We start from the raw sequence: 15,146 nt of genomic DNA on the forward strand, positions 1-15,146 counted from the left end.
ATGAATCCGTCTGAGAAACACATTCAGAAATGCAGATTGGAATTGTTTTTTTTTTTTACAGATTTAACAGATATTAAAAGAAACGCAGAGAAAATGGTGGTGTTTCACTGGACACGTTTCACGCTTTATTACTCGTGTCTTGAGATGGAAAATGATTCTTTGTTGGGGCTTCTGTGTATATGTCAAAGCGCCCCCCTTTAATAAAATGCTGGGTCTAATCTGGAAAAACCAGAAACCCTGAGAATACACTGTCGTTGTCCTCCACCCCAGTCATACCATTGTAGTCGTTGACGGCCAACCATACCTGCTGGCCCTTGAGTAACTGGACGAGGGTTCCTCCCGATGTCACCTGATGGGTGTTGGACATGTGGTCGCAGAAGCTAGCTTTTGTCTCGCCGTCGACATACAGAGAGATGCACAGATTGGACGACTGAGAGGCATGGTATACAAAGTAGTAGAGTCCTGAAGTCCGGCAGGTGAACTGCCCCGTGGTGACATCATAATCCTTATGGTCATTGGTGATCTCGATGTTGAAGATGACGGGGTTGTTCTTGCTCGGAAGTTGTGCCGTTTTCCTCGCCACTGTGAAGGCGGATTGGTGCTGGCGCTTCTGATTACCAGGCACTCCGCCTTCTCCTTGTAGGCCTACTAAACCCTTATCCCCTCGAGGCCCTGGGGGACCCATAGGGCCACTCTTTCCTTTTGGACCGACAGACCCTTTCACACCTTTTTCACCCTTCAGTTCATTCAGTCCGAGTGCACTAGCTGGGATTCCTGTTTGAACACAAAGGACTCATCAAACTAATACTAACAATGGGTTTAAAATGAAAAGCTGGATCAAAATCACTCATCGCCTTTCATCCAACGTACATCCCGTAACTCTCCTTAACCCCTTCAAGACCGGGATGTACCTGGTACTTCCGGGTCAAAGGTCACCGGCAGACCGGGACGCACCAGGTACGCCATCGATGATGCGCGATCCAGCGTCGCTATGAACGCTGGGATCCTGAGATCCGTAGCAGCCACTCCCCCTCAATTCTGTGCACGTGATCGCTTTGCAGCGAATCACGAGCACGGAATTGAAATATTTTTTTTAAAAAACTGCCGTCTTCAAGGGAAGACGCAGTTTGCCAACGCCGGTCCTGAAGGGGTTAAACCACAAACCTCCTATTTGTAAACCCAGAGCCCTGTTCAGCTCATCTCGTCGCCTGTTTTCTCAGCTGTAACGACTTAAACCTTAATCAGTCCTTGTTCTCGTCTTAGATTCAGGAGCCATATGCCCTATCCCATGCATGTTTACATTCCCTCACTTTATTAGCCTCTACCAGTTCTCCCGGGAGGCTGTTCCAGTTATCTACCACACTCTCAGTAAAGCAAAAATATATAGTAAAAACTAAATATAGTTAGGCCCAAATTGGAAATGTTAAAAATGTAGGGCTCAATAGCATGTTCTTGGGGGATCTACGGCCCCTCACCAAGGTTGTACATCTGGGACTGATTTGCACTTTGGTTGTGTTGACATTTTATTTTCATTTATTGACACGGCAGTCTCCCTCTTACACCGAACCTGAGACCTGTGTTTTGGAACAGACTCTGTAAGAACAACAGATTGTATTTCCATGGTTTATCGTATCTCGGCTCTGGAGGTTTCTCGCCCTGACGTCTGTCTGCGGTAATGCTCTCCTACAAATGTCTTATTTTTTACGCAACTTGATACAACATTTACCTTCTTCGTGTCATCTGTAAAGGAGCTCACTAATCAAAATATTCTGTGGTTTCTGAACATCAGGACATTGCTTAGCTTATTAACAAGATAAGGCCTCGAGGGTCTCGGGTCTGATTAATAGCAGTTTATGTTGATTCTAAAGACTTTCTGGTCCTCTGTGTTGGGTGAGGAGGCCGAGCCATTAGAATAGGTTCCTAGACCCAGTCTAAGTAAGTCTTACCGGAGGAGCTAAACCCGGGCATCACATGTAGGATCTACCAAACTGGGCAAGAACTCAAGGACCGAAGACTGACAAGAAAGTATCCATTTCCCTGTGATGTCATGGGACAGATATGGAGAAGCGGCACTTACCCGATTCACCTTTGGCACCTTTCTGTCCGTCTCTTCCATCTTTACCGGGGATCCCGGGAATGCCTGGCATGCCTGGCATGGCCGAGTCGCATGGAGAGTTTACACATCGCACGGTGTTCGCCAGTGTCAGGAAAACGATGGCCACTGCCAGGAGCATCTTCTTCTTGGCTGATTCTCCTGGAACGAGGTTCACGTTCAGCTGGAAAAGACATCACTTTCCAGAATAAGATCAGAAAGCATCAACATAATCCTGACGTATCTCCCTTCCTCAGATTTACTAAGCAAATGATAAATGGGGCCATGTGTCAGAAATGATAAGTGGCCTTCACTTCCCATGTCTTGGGCATTTCTTTTAGAATGACGAAGCAAATATGTAATTATTATTATTATTATTATTATTATCTTTTATTTCTGTAGAGCCAACAACTTACACAGTGCTTCTTACAATACATATAATCAAGAGGTCTGACAAGACGAGAATTGCCAGACTAAGACAAACCGATAAATTAGGTGGAGAAGCTTGGCTCGCAAGCTTACAATCTTGAGGGTATGGGGTGACAGACATAAGGAACAGAGAAAGGGTGAGAGGTAGTGTGGGGGTATCAGTGACAAAGCCTTGGGGCTTGAAATGGGGGCCTAAATCAGCAGTACATGGTAATGTCAACACTGCTCTTCTCATTCATATCTAATCCATGTTTACACCCGTATAATGCTAGTCATTTCATTCCCTCGCCCATCTTCATATGGAAAGCTCCCACCACATCCATCTAAGCTCAGTCCGTATCTGTATTCATTATTTACCCGATGAAGTTGCAGGGCTTTAGGGACCTGCATGTCCTGTTTCCTTGGATTCTGTAATAAATTGGTTTATTTTCTTACCTTACCCCGGATTGTATCCGTCTCTCCCAGGACACGGATCTCACTGGCTTGATTTTGAGCGCTCACTAACCAAGATGTTTTTTATGACTCGTTTGAGGAAGACGTGGCCTCGCTCCCCGTCAAGAGGCAACTTTCACATCCCGTTTCTTCTGCATTTTCCCGTAAATTACTCTGAATTCTGCTGGGCTGACAGTGCAACAGCATACAAAGGGTTAAACGCCAAACCTGCTCTCTTCTGCTTTCTGCACCCAAGGAGGAAAACTGCAAGATCAGCTTTTTTATAGGAGAAAAAGTGGAAATGGGTTGTTGGCAGGGAACACGGGGTGACACAGACTGACGCAGGTTCATGCTTCCGGTGATTCCTTTAAACGCAGAGGCCAGGGTCTCCTCGCATTATTAAGGGGGATTACTGCGCCTCCCGAAATGAGATGAGACAAGGAAGAAATGATCACATTAACAGAAATGTTTATTTTCACTGTATGCCGTTTAATGACATTTGTTGCAGGAACGGCCCCATGGACAGGGACTAGAATAACGATCTCAAAGAAGGATTCCTTTCGCCAAGGAAATACGTCTGCCCCGTCTACAATGTGTTTACAAATGAAGTTCATTAACATGCTTAGCCTAACGAACCCAGAATGTTATTTATGTTACGCTAATTACGTATTTATGCTAAATAGAAAACAAATTCTATAATTTATCGCAGAAACACTTCACTCTGGCAGACGAGATTTAGATTTGCATTTTATTGACCAAAATGTTGGAATACAATCAACTGATTTAAATGGCAATTGAAGGCTTTGTCACAATAAATGATTAAAATGTTAACGGTGTCAGACAAGCTGTTTATTGATTACATGTAAACGAAATATGTGATTGAAATGTTTCAGCAGCACAAAGAATGAAGTGAGAGACAGTGTGCGTCAATCAAACACACAGAATGCGATGAACATCACTCAGGAGGGAACATGCGCAGCTCTCCTGTAACTCCATGGTCTCCCCTCTTTAACCCAGGCCCCTCTCTGACACGGAATGGTTAATCATATTAATCATATAAACGACACATGCTGAAGCCACACAGAGCTGATCTTGTGTTTTCCGGTGTCAGTATTCTGCTGGGATTTCAAACTTTTACATGGAGGCCACTCGGTGAAATGCGTGGCTCGCGCGTTTTATAAGACCCTGGTGAGCGCTGCATCTTCCTCATTGCGCTATGAGTCTTGAGGAGGAAAGAGGAGAAACCCGCTGAATACGCTGCTGACCTCCAGGGGGCTGGCAATTCTTTTCTTTTCGGGGTTTGTTTCAATCCACACTTGATCATTTTTCTTCAGTTTCAGGACAGTGCCCCCAGAGTTCACCTGGTGCTGGTTTCTGGCATTCACATCACAGAAACTAAGTAGCTTGGTCTTCTTCTGGGACTCTCTTTCGACCATGATATACAAGCAGAGGTCCCCACTGGATACCACCTGAAATGTGAAGTAATAATAGCCGGGATCCACACACCCGAATTTGCCGGTTTCCTGGTTGTAAGTGTTTTCTTGGTTGGTGATGGTTTGGCTGAAGACCACCACGTTCTGAATTACTTTGGGATTTACGGCTGAGAAAGCTGGTCGCTTTTCATTTGCAATATCTGCCAATGCTCCTTTGGACCCCTTTGGACCTGGATCTCCTGCAAGTCCTGGAGGTCCTTGCAGACCAATGTAGCCTATACGACCAGGCTCGCCAGGGGCTCCAGGCTCCCCAGGATCACCCTTTGTTGCAATCAGCTGATCTTTGCTGCTCATCAATCCTGAGAAGGAAAACAGCAAATAATCAGGTCTATGACTATGATGACTCCTGGCTACGCAAGGATCCATTTTAGAGAATAAAATTCCATGTCCCTGACTTTTATTCCTCCTGAACTGCACTGAAAGAAGATGAACCCCTACTGTACGGGAGTCTTGTACCCGTCCTGTAATATAGCCTCTTATTCTCCCTGTAATAAAGCTTTCTGCCACTCCTATCATAGACCCACAAACCCCCTTTTAATCGAGCTGCCCATCATGAAGCAGTACCTGGCTCTCCTCTTTCTCCTTTTTGCCCAGGTCTTCCAGGGCGGCCGATAATCCCATTCTGACCATGTGCACCATCTGCAGCCCGGCACACGTCCGACTGGGAGTGAGTGTCCACAGTGAGGGTCAGAAGCACCATAACAAGGAAGATTCTTCTGGACATTTCTACAACACAAAAAAATGATGCTAATAACCCTGAAAAGTAACTGTGACTGACGACATACACATCACTGGGGCAGGTGATAAATCTCTAACCAGTATGACCCAAGTGAGCTTGGTTATACTGTTGGGTTAGATCTATCAACTGTGCAGTTCAGATGTGGTGTAGTGATGGGTAAGATCCCTGAGTGGTATGGTCCAGAAGTGATTACTTTGATGGGGCTTCCTCTAAACAATGTAAGTGTCTCTCCCAGTGATGTGATATATTTTTTACTTATCTTTCAGCAGTCCCAGCTTTACCTACAGCTAAGGTCCTGAAGCCACAAAAAGTCTTTGGCCACTTACTGCCAGCATCGTGAATTTACTGTCATTCTAGAAGATCTTAAAGGGTAATGATTAGACTGGTATGTGAGTCAATATCTGGTACTGGAGCGCGTGTCACACAACACAAACACTTTTGGTGACGCTGTCGCAATTACACTATAAACCAAAAATCTAAAAAACAAGCCACAAGCCACAAGCCACAGGGCTCCAAACACTAAGGGAATAAAAACAAAAAATACACTTTGGCTGTCCAGGGGTGTTTCTAACACCCACTTTATCTCCACAGAAGTGGTATTAGTTTACAGTATGAGCCGTTCAGACAAGTGGCAGCCATGAGGATTTCCTATGAATTTGTCCTTTCAACATACCTTAGTTACTGGTTGCAGACATGCAGTTTGCTGGTGTCTGTGGACCTGACAGAGCTCAGTAGATGTTCCTCTGAAGGCTCAGTTAATACTGACCTCTCCTTTCACTTCCCTCTAGATCTCTTCCTTCCCTTCCCCTGATGGAGGAGTGTTTGCATGGCCATCATCACTGGCAAAGTCTTAAACTGGCATTACCAGCATAATCCTGTGGCTACAACCCCCTTGTATTCCTTTAATTTGTTGAATAAATCTTGACATTATGGCCATTTTGATAACTATTGCGCTGTTCCCCAGTAAGGTGCTGTTTCCAAAATCCCTTAAAGAACTCAGGATCGTGGCAGATGCCGCACATTCTTACTGTTAATTTGGACAATAAGATTAAACAACTTCATTTTGACTATTGTTGTCGTGAGGTTTAGCAGCCTGGGCACATGCTTTTTACATATTGTGTCGTTAAGTAAATCATGTGAAGTGAATGGCTTCCCCTGGTCACTAATGTCCTTTGGCATTACCCACCCTCTGTGTGTCACATTACCACTGCTGTGTCCATGACACTTTAAGTGAAGCCTGTCCTGATCTTTGCACAAGTCCTTGTTTTACTCTTTTAAACATAATGGCGCCACAGGCAAGCTTCCGATAATATGCCCAGAGGTTTATGCAGTCACCTCTCCACTAATGCTTCCTTCATGGTCTCCCAGTCTTCTGCTGGGTACCGGGACATGACCACAGCAGGCTGTGTCCAGGATGACGAGAGCAAGCGTTAGGAGATGACATTGTTGGCAGATGGAAAGATCTCTACTTAGGGCTTCAAGGTAAACCTTGGCTTTGGGCAGGTGCCCTGTTGACCTCAAGCACAAGGCCTGAACAGTGTCACTAATCTGACTATGTTGCTATCAGCTTGCCTGTGACTTTGCCCAAGCTTTTTGTCTGCCACATCTCTGCTTGGGGTAGTGGCCAAACAGACTTGAACTCAGTCTGGGCAGAAGCCAGTCACATTGCCTGGCCCCTGCTTCCACGCCATGGGCCCTGACTTTTACTCTGTCTACTCTGAGCTATGCCCAGACATCATCCAGCTTCTGCTCACAGCCGAAGTCTGAACTCCATCAGGTCAGAGATCTGCCTGTGATGGCGCCTAAGAGCCTCAGGGCAACTGTACTGGACACGAAGAAGCTGAGCTGTAGAACTCTGCCTCCACCCAGTGGCCAGTTTGCCGAATGACATTTTCTAAGCTGTGGGGTCCAATAATACAGATAATACTGGTCTGTAGTATTATATATCAGACGTTCATCTATACATTGAGAAATAATTCCCAAGATGTTAAGGGTCGAAAACCTTAACATCTTGGGAATTTCTTTTCCACTGGCAGTCATTAGACTTGGCTGGATTTAAATACCGGCCTTTGCATCGTTCTCTGCAGATTCACTCTTGTGGTCTACAGGCCTGACTGCAGTTCTTTTTTTTGTTTGTGCACCCTGCGAGTCAATTGATCTGCATTTGCTTGATTCATTTGCTGCATTTTGCTTTTTCAAGCTGCATTCAGATGACTCGTGTAGTTGAGCGTGTCCATGAGGCCGCACATATCCAGCCGATAGCCACACTTAATGGCATCAGGTGGCTGCTGGACTTAAAGTGCAAGGACCAGCCTGGCAGACAATTGGGGGCAAGCAAAGGTGGTATACAGGGTGCACTGTGCTGAAGGCACCCCTGAATTGAAGACGTTCTGAAACTACCCGGGAGCTTGCCACTGGGGTGAACTCAGCAAATCGAGTGAGGGTCCTGGGTGGTGGGTGCACCTCTCCCATATAAGCAACGGGTGTAGTGGGTGTAGTGGTTGTATGAACCACTTTAGCACTGTGGGGACGGATCTGTTTATGGGGCAGCATGGAAAGATCAGTCTCACTGACACATCAATGTCGAGGAGCTGCATTAATCCCCATTACCACTAGGTGGAACCATTGTAACAAAGATTGGGTCAGCGCAGTTAGTGGCAGTTTGCCCCATATTTCATGTTTCACTGCAGGCTGCCACCGGGACTCGCTCTGAAACTTGTGGGCAAAGGCTGCCTGAGCTTTATACGAGTTCCGGAGATGAGGAGAGTGTATTTAGTGTATCCAGGTCTAAATACGAATAATTAGGATCCAACTATCTAATTGTCACAAAATCACACCTCAACATAGACTTCTGATAAATGCAGCATGTTCAGCGCTTTAGGCTCTTATATATTCTCAGCCTCATGTGTGCTATGCTTGTGTCTCTACCATGTGTATTTGTATGACACATTTTGAGCATGTTGGGGATTTTGTGCAATTCTATAATTAGAGAATGCACATTATTTGGTGATACTGAGAGTCCGGGCCGATGCGGAACAATACAGGGCTTTATCGGTTTTAGCTCTGGATTTGGGTAAAATTCTGCAAATGAGCTTTGTGTTTCCGGAGCCGAGGAAGCTGTGGATCGTGACTTCTGCCCTTAAGACTTTGTTCCGTTTGATCTAACCCTTGGCAGGTATTTTCAGGTCTCTGGCGGCTCAGCTTTCACATTTAGTTTGGACGTTAAATGCACTAATCTGTCTCCCGCGGGGAGCTTCTCCCCGGAGTCCTCAGAAAGTCAATAGAACATCAAATCATTTTTTGCTGTTAGGACCCAGATTACAGCAGTTACGAGCCTCCTCTCCAAAACAGCGGCGTATTGATAAACCATTACCGCGCAGGCCTGCTCGATTGTGTGATTACTGCCCTACAAAACACTTTCATTTCTCATAACTCCGCTACAGCCTATATAATAACTCTGCACGTTCCAGCTCCGGGCTGCGCATGGATTGGCTTACATTTCATGTACAAATCCCCGTAACATCTGTATCCGTGGCTAAAAGCAGTTCGTTTTTCTGTTATCAGTTTGATTCGGTTTGAAATGTATGAGAAGGTTATAGGTATATGGTAAATATATAGTAATGTAGTAAAAGCCTTCTAAATCATTTCTTCTAGGGCCCCTGGAGACCTAGATCCACCCTTGAGGGTGTAGATAGGGATTTCAGAGAATACAAGGCTCGCTATATAGGTGTGTATATATATATATATATATATATATATATATTATACCCATAGGCACCTGGGTATATCAATCATTATAATGGTGGCACTTAATTTGTGTGAACCGTTTATATTTTATATTTGTCTCTGGGACCCTAGGTAATACATCATAAGATAGGAACTTGTTACGAGCCAAGGGACGCAGTTCCATCTCCTCCAGCAGATGTCGCTGTCTCCTTGGGTGCAGAGCCGCCAGGTCTGATCGCCGGGACGCAAGAATTTTACCTTTAATGCTCAGGAGACGTGGGGACTGGGGAATAAAATATCCTCAAAGAGCTCCTCACTGTGTCAATACTGACCCCGGCCTGCCTGCAAAATGCAGCCTCATTTTAAAATTACCAAAGTTCCTTTTATTTTGGGCTGAAGGGAGGGTTCATTGGCTTCAAATGTAAAAGTGATTCAAAAGGGACCTTCACTTGAACAAATATATATCCCCGAATGGCCGACAGATCTTTGTTTTGCTTTCAAGTTCTTTTTGGCTGTCACAGATTTCAGAAATATTTCAGACAAACAGTTATATTGGGGTTGCGCATGCGTCATACATGGCTGTGGATCCGGATGGGATCCCTCCTGTCTGTGGCTTGACCTTCGACCTGTGCGGGGTTAATACAAGTTACTCTGACTGTCAGGGGGTCCCATTGAGAAATGAAGTGATCTGGTGTATCCTGTAGATCCTTTGTAGAGAACAAACTATTCCAATCACTATTATTCTTTTAAAAACTTAGTAGTGAACTTGGGTAGAATAATCCCACCCGGTGGAGAAGCCCACAGAGCCGTGGGTTTGTCCATGGGTCAAGTGGCTCTGTAAGGGTCCACTCAGGGAGACCATCTCTGGCGATCTGTGATCTCAGATACCCCCTGACAGCCCTATCAGGGAAGGCACATTATTTTCTCTAGATTGCCTCCATTCTGTATGTTTGTTCCTGACGTTATATCTCGGCTGGGATGCCATTGCAAGCAATTTAATGTGAGCAATAGCTGTGCTGGTAGCGGCTGGAGCTCCGCTCTGGCTCCAGGCTATTAGCGCTCCCTTCCCGATGGGCTGAGCTTGGGCTGCTTTCCTCCGGGTGACCTTGGACCATGGATCGATTTCAGCTCCCGCGTCTGCTTGGAGGGCGTCTCATTGTCACTTAAGGAACTCTGATTGCCTGTGCTCATGCCTCGCTGAGATTCCTGTTCTGGGTTCATTATATCAAAGCATGATTAGCAAAACTTACTTTTCTGCTGATTTCTGTAAAACGTAAAATGCCGCAGAGTTAATAGAGAGGATGCTTCTGACACCGCGACGCCGTCCTCAGATCATTTTCTGTCTTTATAAAAATTATCAAGGAGTAATTCTGACATTTTGGGATCCGTGGAATTTTGTTAAATTTTAGCTTTATTTAATGACATATTAATTACGCTTAACCTACCTCACCCTCAGAGTTTAATGGAGTGGGCTATAGATGTAAACGTACGTATGATGTCGCAGGGCATGTATAGGTGTCATGTGATCAACACTTCTTCTGTTCCGTAGCATAAAAGTAACCACAGTGCAAACTGTGTGCAGATTTAAAAAATTAGCAATAAAATCACCAGTCAGTGGAAGTCCTCTCGTCTGCGTTCGTGACGTTACTCAGCGCCCTCGTGTTCGGGGCACATGCAGGCAAAGCCGGGGCTTTAATGTTTGTTCCCTAGGGACTGGATCCATTCCAGGTTGCGGTGCTATTAGGATTGTTACAGTTCTTCTTCTGCCTCAGGATTCTCCTTTGTCCAAAGTATGGATATATTGCCTCTATCCCCCCTGTGCACCAGACCACCGTTCCCAGAGAGGTTGGCTACATTTCTGTAATTTCAGGATGATTACTTTGTCAAAGGCACTTCAGTGCTGCCGCGTGCCAAGGTAACAAACTCATTTCACACTGTGACAAATCCGTTCAAGCCATTAGTTTGGAAATTTTAATTAAGAACCGATATCCGCAGCGTTTACAGAAAATAGTCGTGGCAAAGATTCTATGACTTGCCACCTATGAGAATCATCCGTGTTATGAATGAACAGGTGACTAGAGGGAGGTTCATGAAGACGGTCAGGAACTGGGAGGACACTGAGGCAGGTGGCACAGAAACGGGTCAAGGCACAGAAACGGGTCAAGGCACAGAAACGGGTCAAGGCACAGAAACGGGTCAAGGCACAGAAACGGGTCAAGGCACAGAAACGGGTTAAGTCACAGAAAAGTGAAATTCAAAGTCAAAAGTTGTGCCGGGTCAGCAGGTTACTGTAGATGAAATATTAACGTCGGATCCATTGAAGAACAATAAACGGGTGATACAGGACCGACACCAGTACAAACGTGCGCAGCAGCAGCTCCACATGCCGTGCATGTGTACAAGGAACAGAAATCCGATAAATGATGGCAGCCGGAAATAAGACATGGAAAAATAAGACATCTCATGGAAAAAAAATCTGATTTGGTGCAGAGGCAGTAAATGGGTGACAATAAGCAGGCGGCGAATTAAATATTCCGGTATCGCACTGAGCACAGAGAGTGGACTATCAGCCCTTGTGTTTAGAATTGTGATATATTAAGCGGACCTTTGGTTTTGTTCGATATGTGAATGCTCCTTCGTACCCTGAAACCTGTCCTCTTTACATGCGCAGCAGAATGTTTGTCTGTTTCACAGAAAACACGAAGCTCCGAGAGTCTCTGAAACTTGGGAGAGAATCCTCAGGAGGTAACAGAACCAAAATGGAGTGGCAGTGAACGCCGAACCTGCAGGAAACTCCTCTTTATCTTTAGATCAGAGACACAGATCCCAAATCATAAATCATCGCCAGTATCTTCATTATACGGAGGCAATAAAGACCAACTCCCTGTCACGAAATCCAGACGAGCAAACACAGGACCCATCGCCTTCGCCGGCGTCTGGATTAGTTTCTCCCTAAAGGACAGACACAAGTTTAACAAGTGACGAGAGAGGCTTTTCCCCTCTGCTGGCACCAAATGATTTGGGCTCCCTGTGGATTTGCGCACAAACCCCGGGGAAGATTAAAAACGAGTTATTAAAGTATACAAGGGGCGGGTAATTCGCTAAGCGAGTGGAAGTAGAGCTGCCTCAGTTTAATTATTTCATTCAGCGCTGGGTATGGAGTCACTGTTATTCAAGGTATTTCCAGGGCTAGTCGCGGCCCGTCGGAAGGAGGCCTAGGTGCCCCCAGTGTCTTTCTTGTTCTGCAAATTATCCATTAAACGGATTTTCACTATAACAGAAACCTCATTAATCTCTGCCCCGCTATCCTACCTACCTTCAACTTCATACAAACGTTTACCCCTGAATTCTACCCCAACACCCACTATCCTATACTCCTTCAACTTCATACAAACCCTAAAATCCTACCCATCCTCAGAACTTCATACAAAATATTCACCTCAGAACCAAACCTCAAGATAACGTGGCAGGTAATACCATGAAGGACCCCACGGCGGGTGAGGAGTTCGGGGGGAGAGCGTCTCACAGTGACGGATGCTTTCAAAGGGAATCTATCAGAGAGACGCATTTAGACGCTGACAGCTCTCCGCCATATCACATTCTATCTGGAAGCATCTGCCATGCCCTGAAGCTCAGGATCGTGGGTAGAAAGTTGATAATCCCCGCACCCACCCTGCTGGATCCATGGCGGGGTCCTTGAGGTGCAAGTTGGTTGTCCCCAATAAACTTTTCCAGTAACTGGAGAACATATCAGTGACCTATATAATAATAATGATATATATATATATATGTAAAGGGAACAGGCAATTTGTTATAAAAGATTCCAGGACACCCTGGCAACGACATGGTAAATGGTCAAAAAATGCTTTAAATTGGAAAGAAGGTTTTACAGAAAAAAACCAACATTAAAAAACGTTCATGTTGCCCCTCACTAGATAATGGCTCTTAAAGGATTAATGTGTGTCAGGGGCTGTGTATGCTATGGAGTCCATACTGAGATGGGGCTCACAGTTGGGGCAGATAGCGCCCCATTCATGACTTCCTTCTGAGCCGCTGAGTTTGATGATGAATTTCATTACTTTTTCGTTACTTATGGAATAAAAAGTCCCTTCTCATCCAGCCACCTGCTCCTATTGGCTGTTATAAAGTTTGGAGGAAGTAATGATTCCCGTACAGACAGCATAATTAGAGTTCTATGGCGCAGTCCGACCTTTGCTGTATTAGCGCTCTGGTCCCATCTGGAGGATCCCCAGATACCCGAGTGGTAAATGAGATTTTTTGTGAAGTGGTAATGGGGATCCTGATTGGTTTTGGAATGGTGTCCAGAGAGACCCTCGCCGCCGGGCAGCCAGAGCACGATTCATTATCAAAAATCCTGAATTTGAAAGTAAGGACGTGGTGACTGGCAGGGCATGCTAATGGAGCCAACAGAGACAGTAGCCCCTCACGTACAGAGACTAATGTATGGAATGGGGCATTAACAATACCCCGCCACGACATATGATGTTAGTAATTACACTGCTGTCTGTAGTGGAGAAAGCACCAAATACAACGATATTTAACGTGAAGGAGCCAAAGGGTCAGAAAAACTATTGCTCCTCAGCCCACAATTTACCACCACACACGGGGTGCCTGATGTGCAAGTAAAGCCGAAAGGCATCCCCTTCCCACCCCACAGCTAACATAAACTAACACTTACTCTAACACACACAGTGACACTCACACACACTCCAACACACACAAACTATAAAAAACACTTACAGTCATACACTTATACACACTCAATCTAACACCTATATATTTATACTAACATATACTCACTATAACACACAATCAATCTAAACACACTGATACACATACTCAGTCTAACACACACACTCACTCTAATACACACTTGCACTAATACTCACCCAACAGAGACAAACATAGACCATTAAACACACACTCATTTTACCATAATCTCATTCTACTACACACACACTAAAACAAGCACACCTGCACCCACAAACCTGCTCACTCTAACACACACTTACACAAACACTCACTCCAACACACACATACTTACACGTGCAGCCACTCTAACACACCTCCACACACTTACACACACACCACACTTGTTCACCCTAACTGGGCCCAGGGGCAGTTCTTGAATGCCTAACATATAGCATGTTTCTGACTATTTTACCACTAATAAAATATAAAATATTCTGACTCCTATTAGTAACTTTCCCTGTGGGCCTTTTATTCCCCAGGCCATTAATTCCAGCCCTACGCGTTGTGTCTCTTCAGTATCAGGATGTAATGGTTAACGCAGGAAAGCACGTACATATCTGCGGAGGATATTATATTTTAATCTGTCCAGGACGCACCTGTTCAGGGAGCTGGGAGCCATCAATTAAATGTGAGAGACAATGAGAGAGGTTTGGGGACAGTGATCTATTACAGGAGCACGGGAGTCTCTTTCTCATTAATATAATTTTGCAGTAATGAACCGTCGAGCGGGGGTAGCCGGTTGCTTCTTCGGAGAATGTCCTGGTGTATGAAACTCACCCTAATATTTGACAGCTTTTACATGCAAAGAACTGTATAAAGTGATATCACCCTTACCCCCCATATAGCGCTTTATTACAGCCCCTGAAACCCCTTGTCGCCCCCCCGTAATGCCCGATAACACCTTATAAACAGACAAAGCAAAGTGCAAGCACTCGCACCGGCCTCCATGTTAACAAGTTACTGCACCTTAGACTATTTATAGGGCGTTTGGGACAAGCCCACAGCGATCCATTTACCTGCAGAGCTCGCAACCACTAAACGCAGCGCACTTCACTTTAAATGCCCAGTTGGGACACAATGTAGGCATATCATTTTTTCCAGCAGTTGACATGTTAACTTTCATGTTATTCAATTAGAAATTGGTTCTCAACTTTAAACCCGAAAGTGCATAAAATGAATAATAAAAGCGAGGGGTGGGTGTCTGAATCCGGTGGCTGCGTCTCTGTCCGTGAAGATGCTGCCGATCAGCGAGGATTCGACGCGGTATAATAAGGTACTGGCAGCTTCAAAAGACTTCAAACGAGCCGGCGGCCGCCATTCAGCGGGGGAGTGCGGGGGGCCGCTGAACTCTGTTTGACCCCATTCTGTTCGAGCCTCCTGTCAGCGCTGTCTCCCCAATCCTGTGTGCTGCATTATAATGCTGTTACCATGGCAACCGGACTACTCAGAGAACGTCGCCATT

At 45.3% G+C, this 15,146-nt stretch overlaps 2 protein-coding genes across 2 annotated transcripts; both read right to left on the minus strand.

Moving 5' to 3' along the window:
- Window positions 1-214: 214 nt before the first annotated feature.
- On the minus strand, window positions 215-4,163 carry LOC149284182 (uncharacterized). The gene is made up of 3 exons (XM_089497112.1): window positions 4,092-4,163; window positions 2,078-2,276; window positions 215-774 (listed from the first exon to the last, which is right to left on the minus strand). The coding sequence occupies exons 1-3, from the start codon at window positions 4,161-4,163 to the stop codon at window positions 215-217; spliced, it is 831 nt and encodes a 276-aa protein (XP_089353238.1).
- A 4-nt stretch (window positions 4,164-4,167) lies between these two features.
- LOC149284183 (complement C1q subcomponent subunit A-like) lies at window positions 4,168-5,146 on the minus strand. The gene is made up of 2 exons (XM_089497113.1): window positions 5,011-5,146; window positions 4,168-4,745 (listed from the first exon to the last, which is right to left on the minus strand). The coding sequence occupies exons 1-2, from the start codon at window positions 5,144-5,146 to the stop codon at window positions 4,168-4,170; spliced, it is 714 nt and encodes a 237-aa protein (XP_089353239.1).
- Between the last annotated feature and the right edge of the window lie 10,000 nt (window positions 5,147-15,146).

The sequence above is a fragment of the Sceloporus occidentalis genome, unplaced genomic scaffold, assembly GCF_023333645.1.
Source record: "Sceloporus occidentalis isolate IW3139 unplaced genomic scaffold, rSceOcc1.0.p SCAF_98, whole genome shotgun sequence".
In the NCBI taxonomy this organism is placed as follows: domain Eukaryota; kingdom Metazoa; phylum Chordata; class Lepidosauria; order Squamata; family Phrynosomatidae; genus Sceloporus; species Sceloporus occidentalis.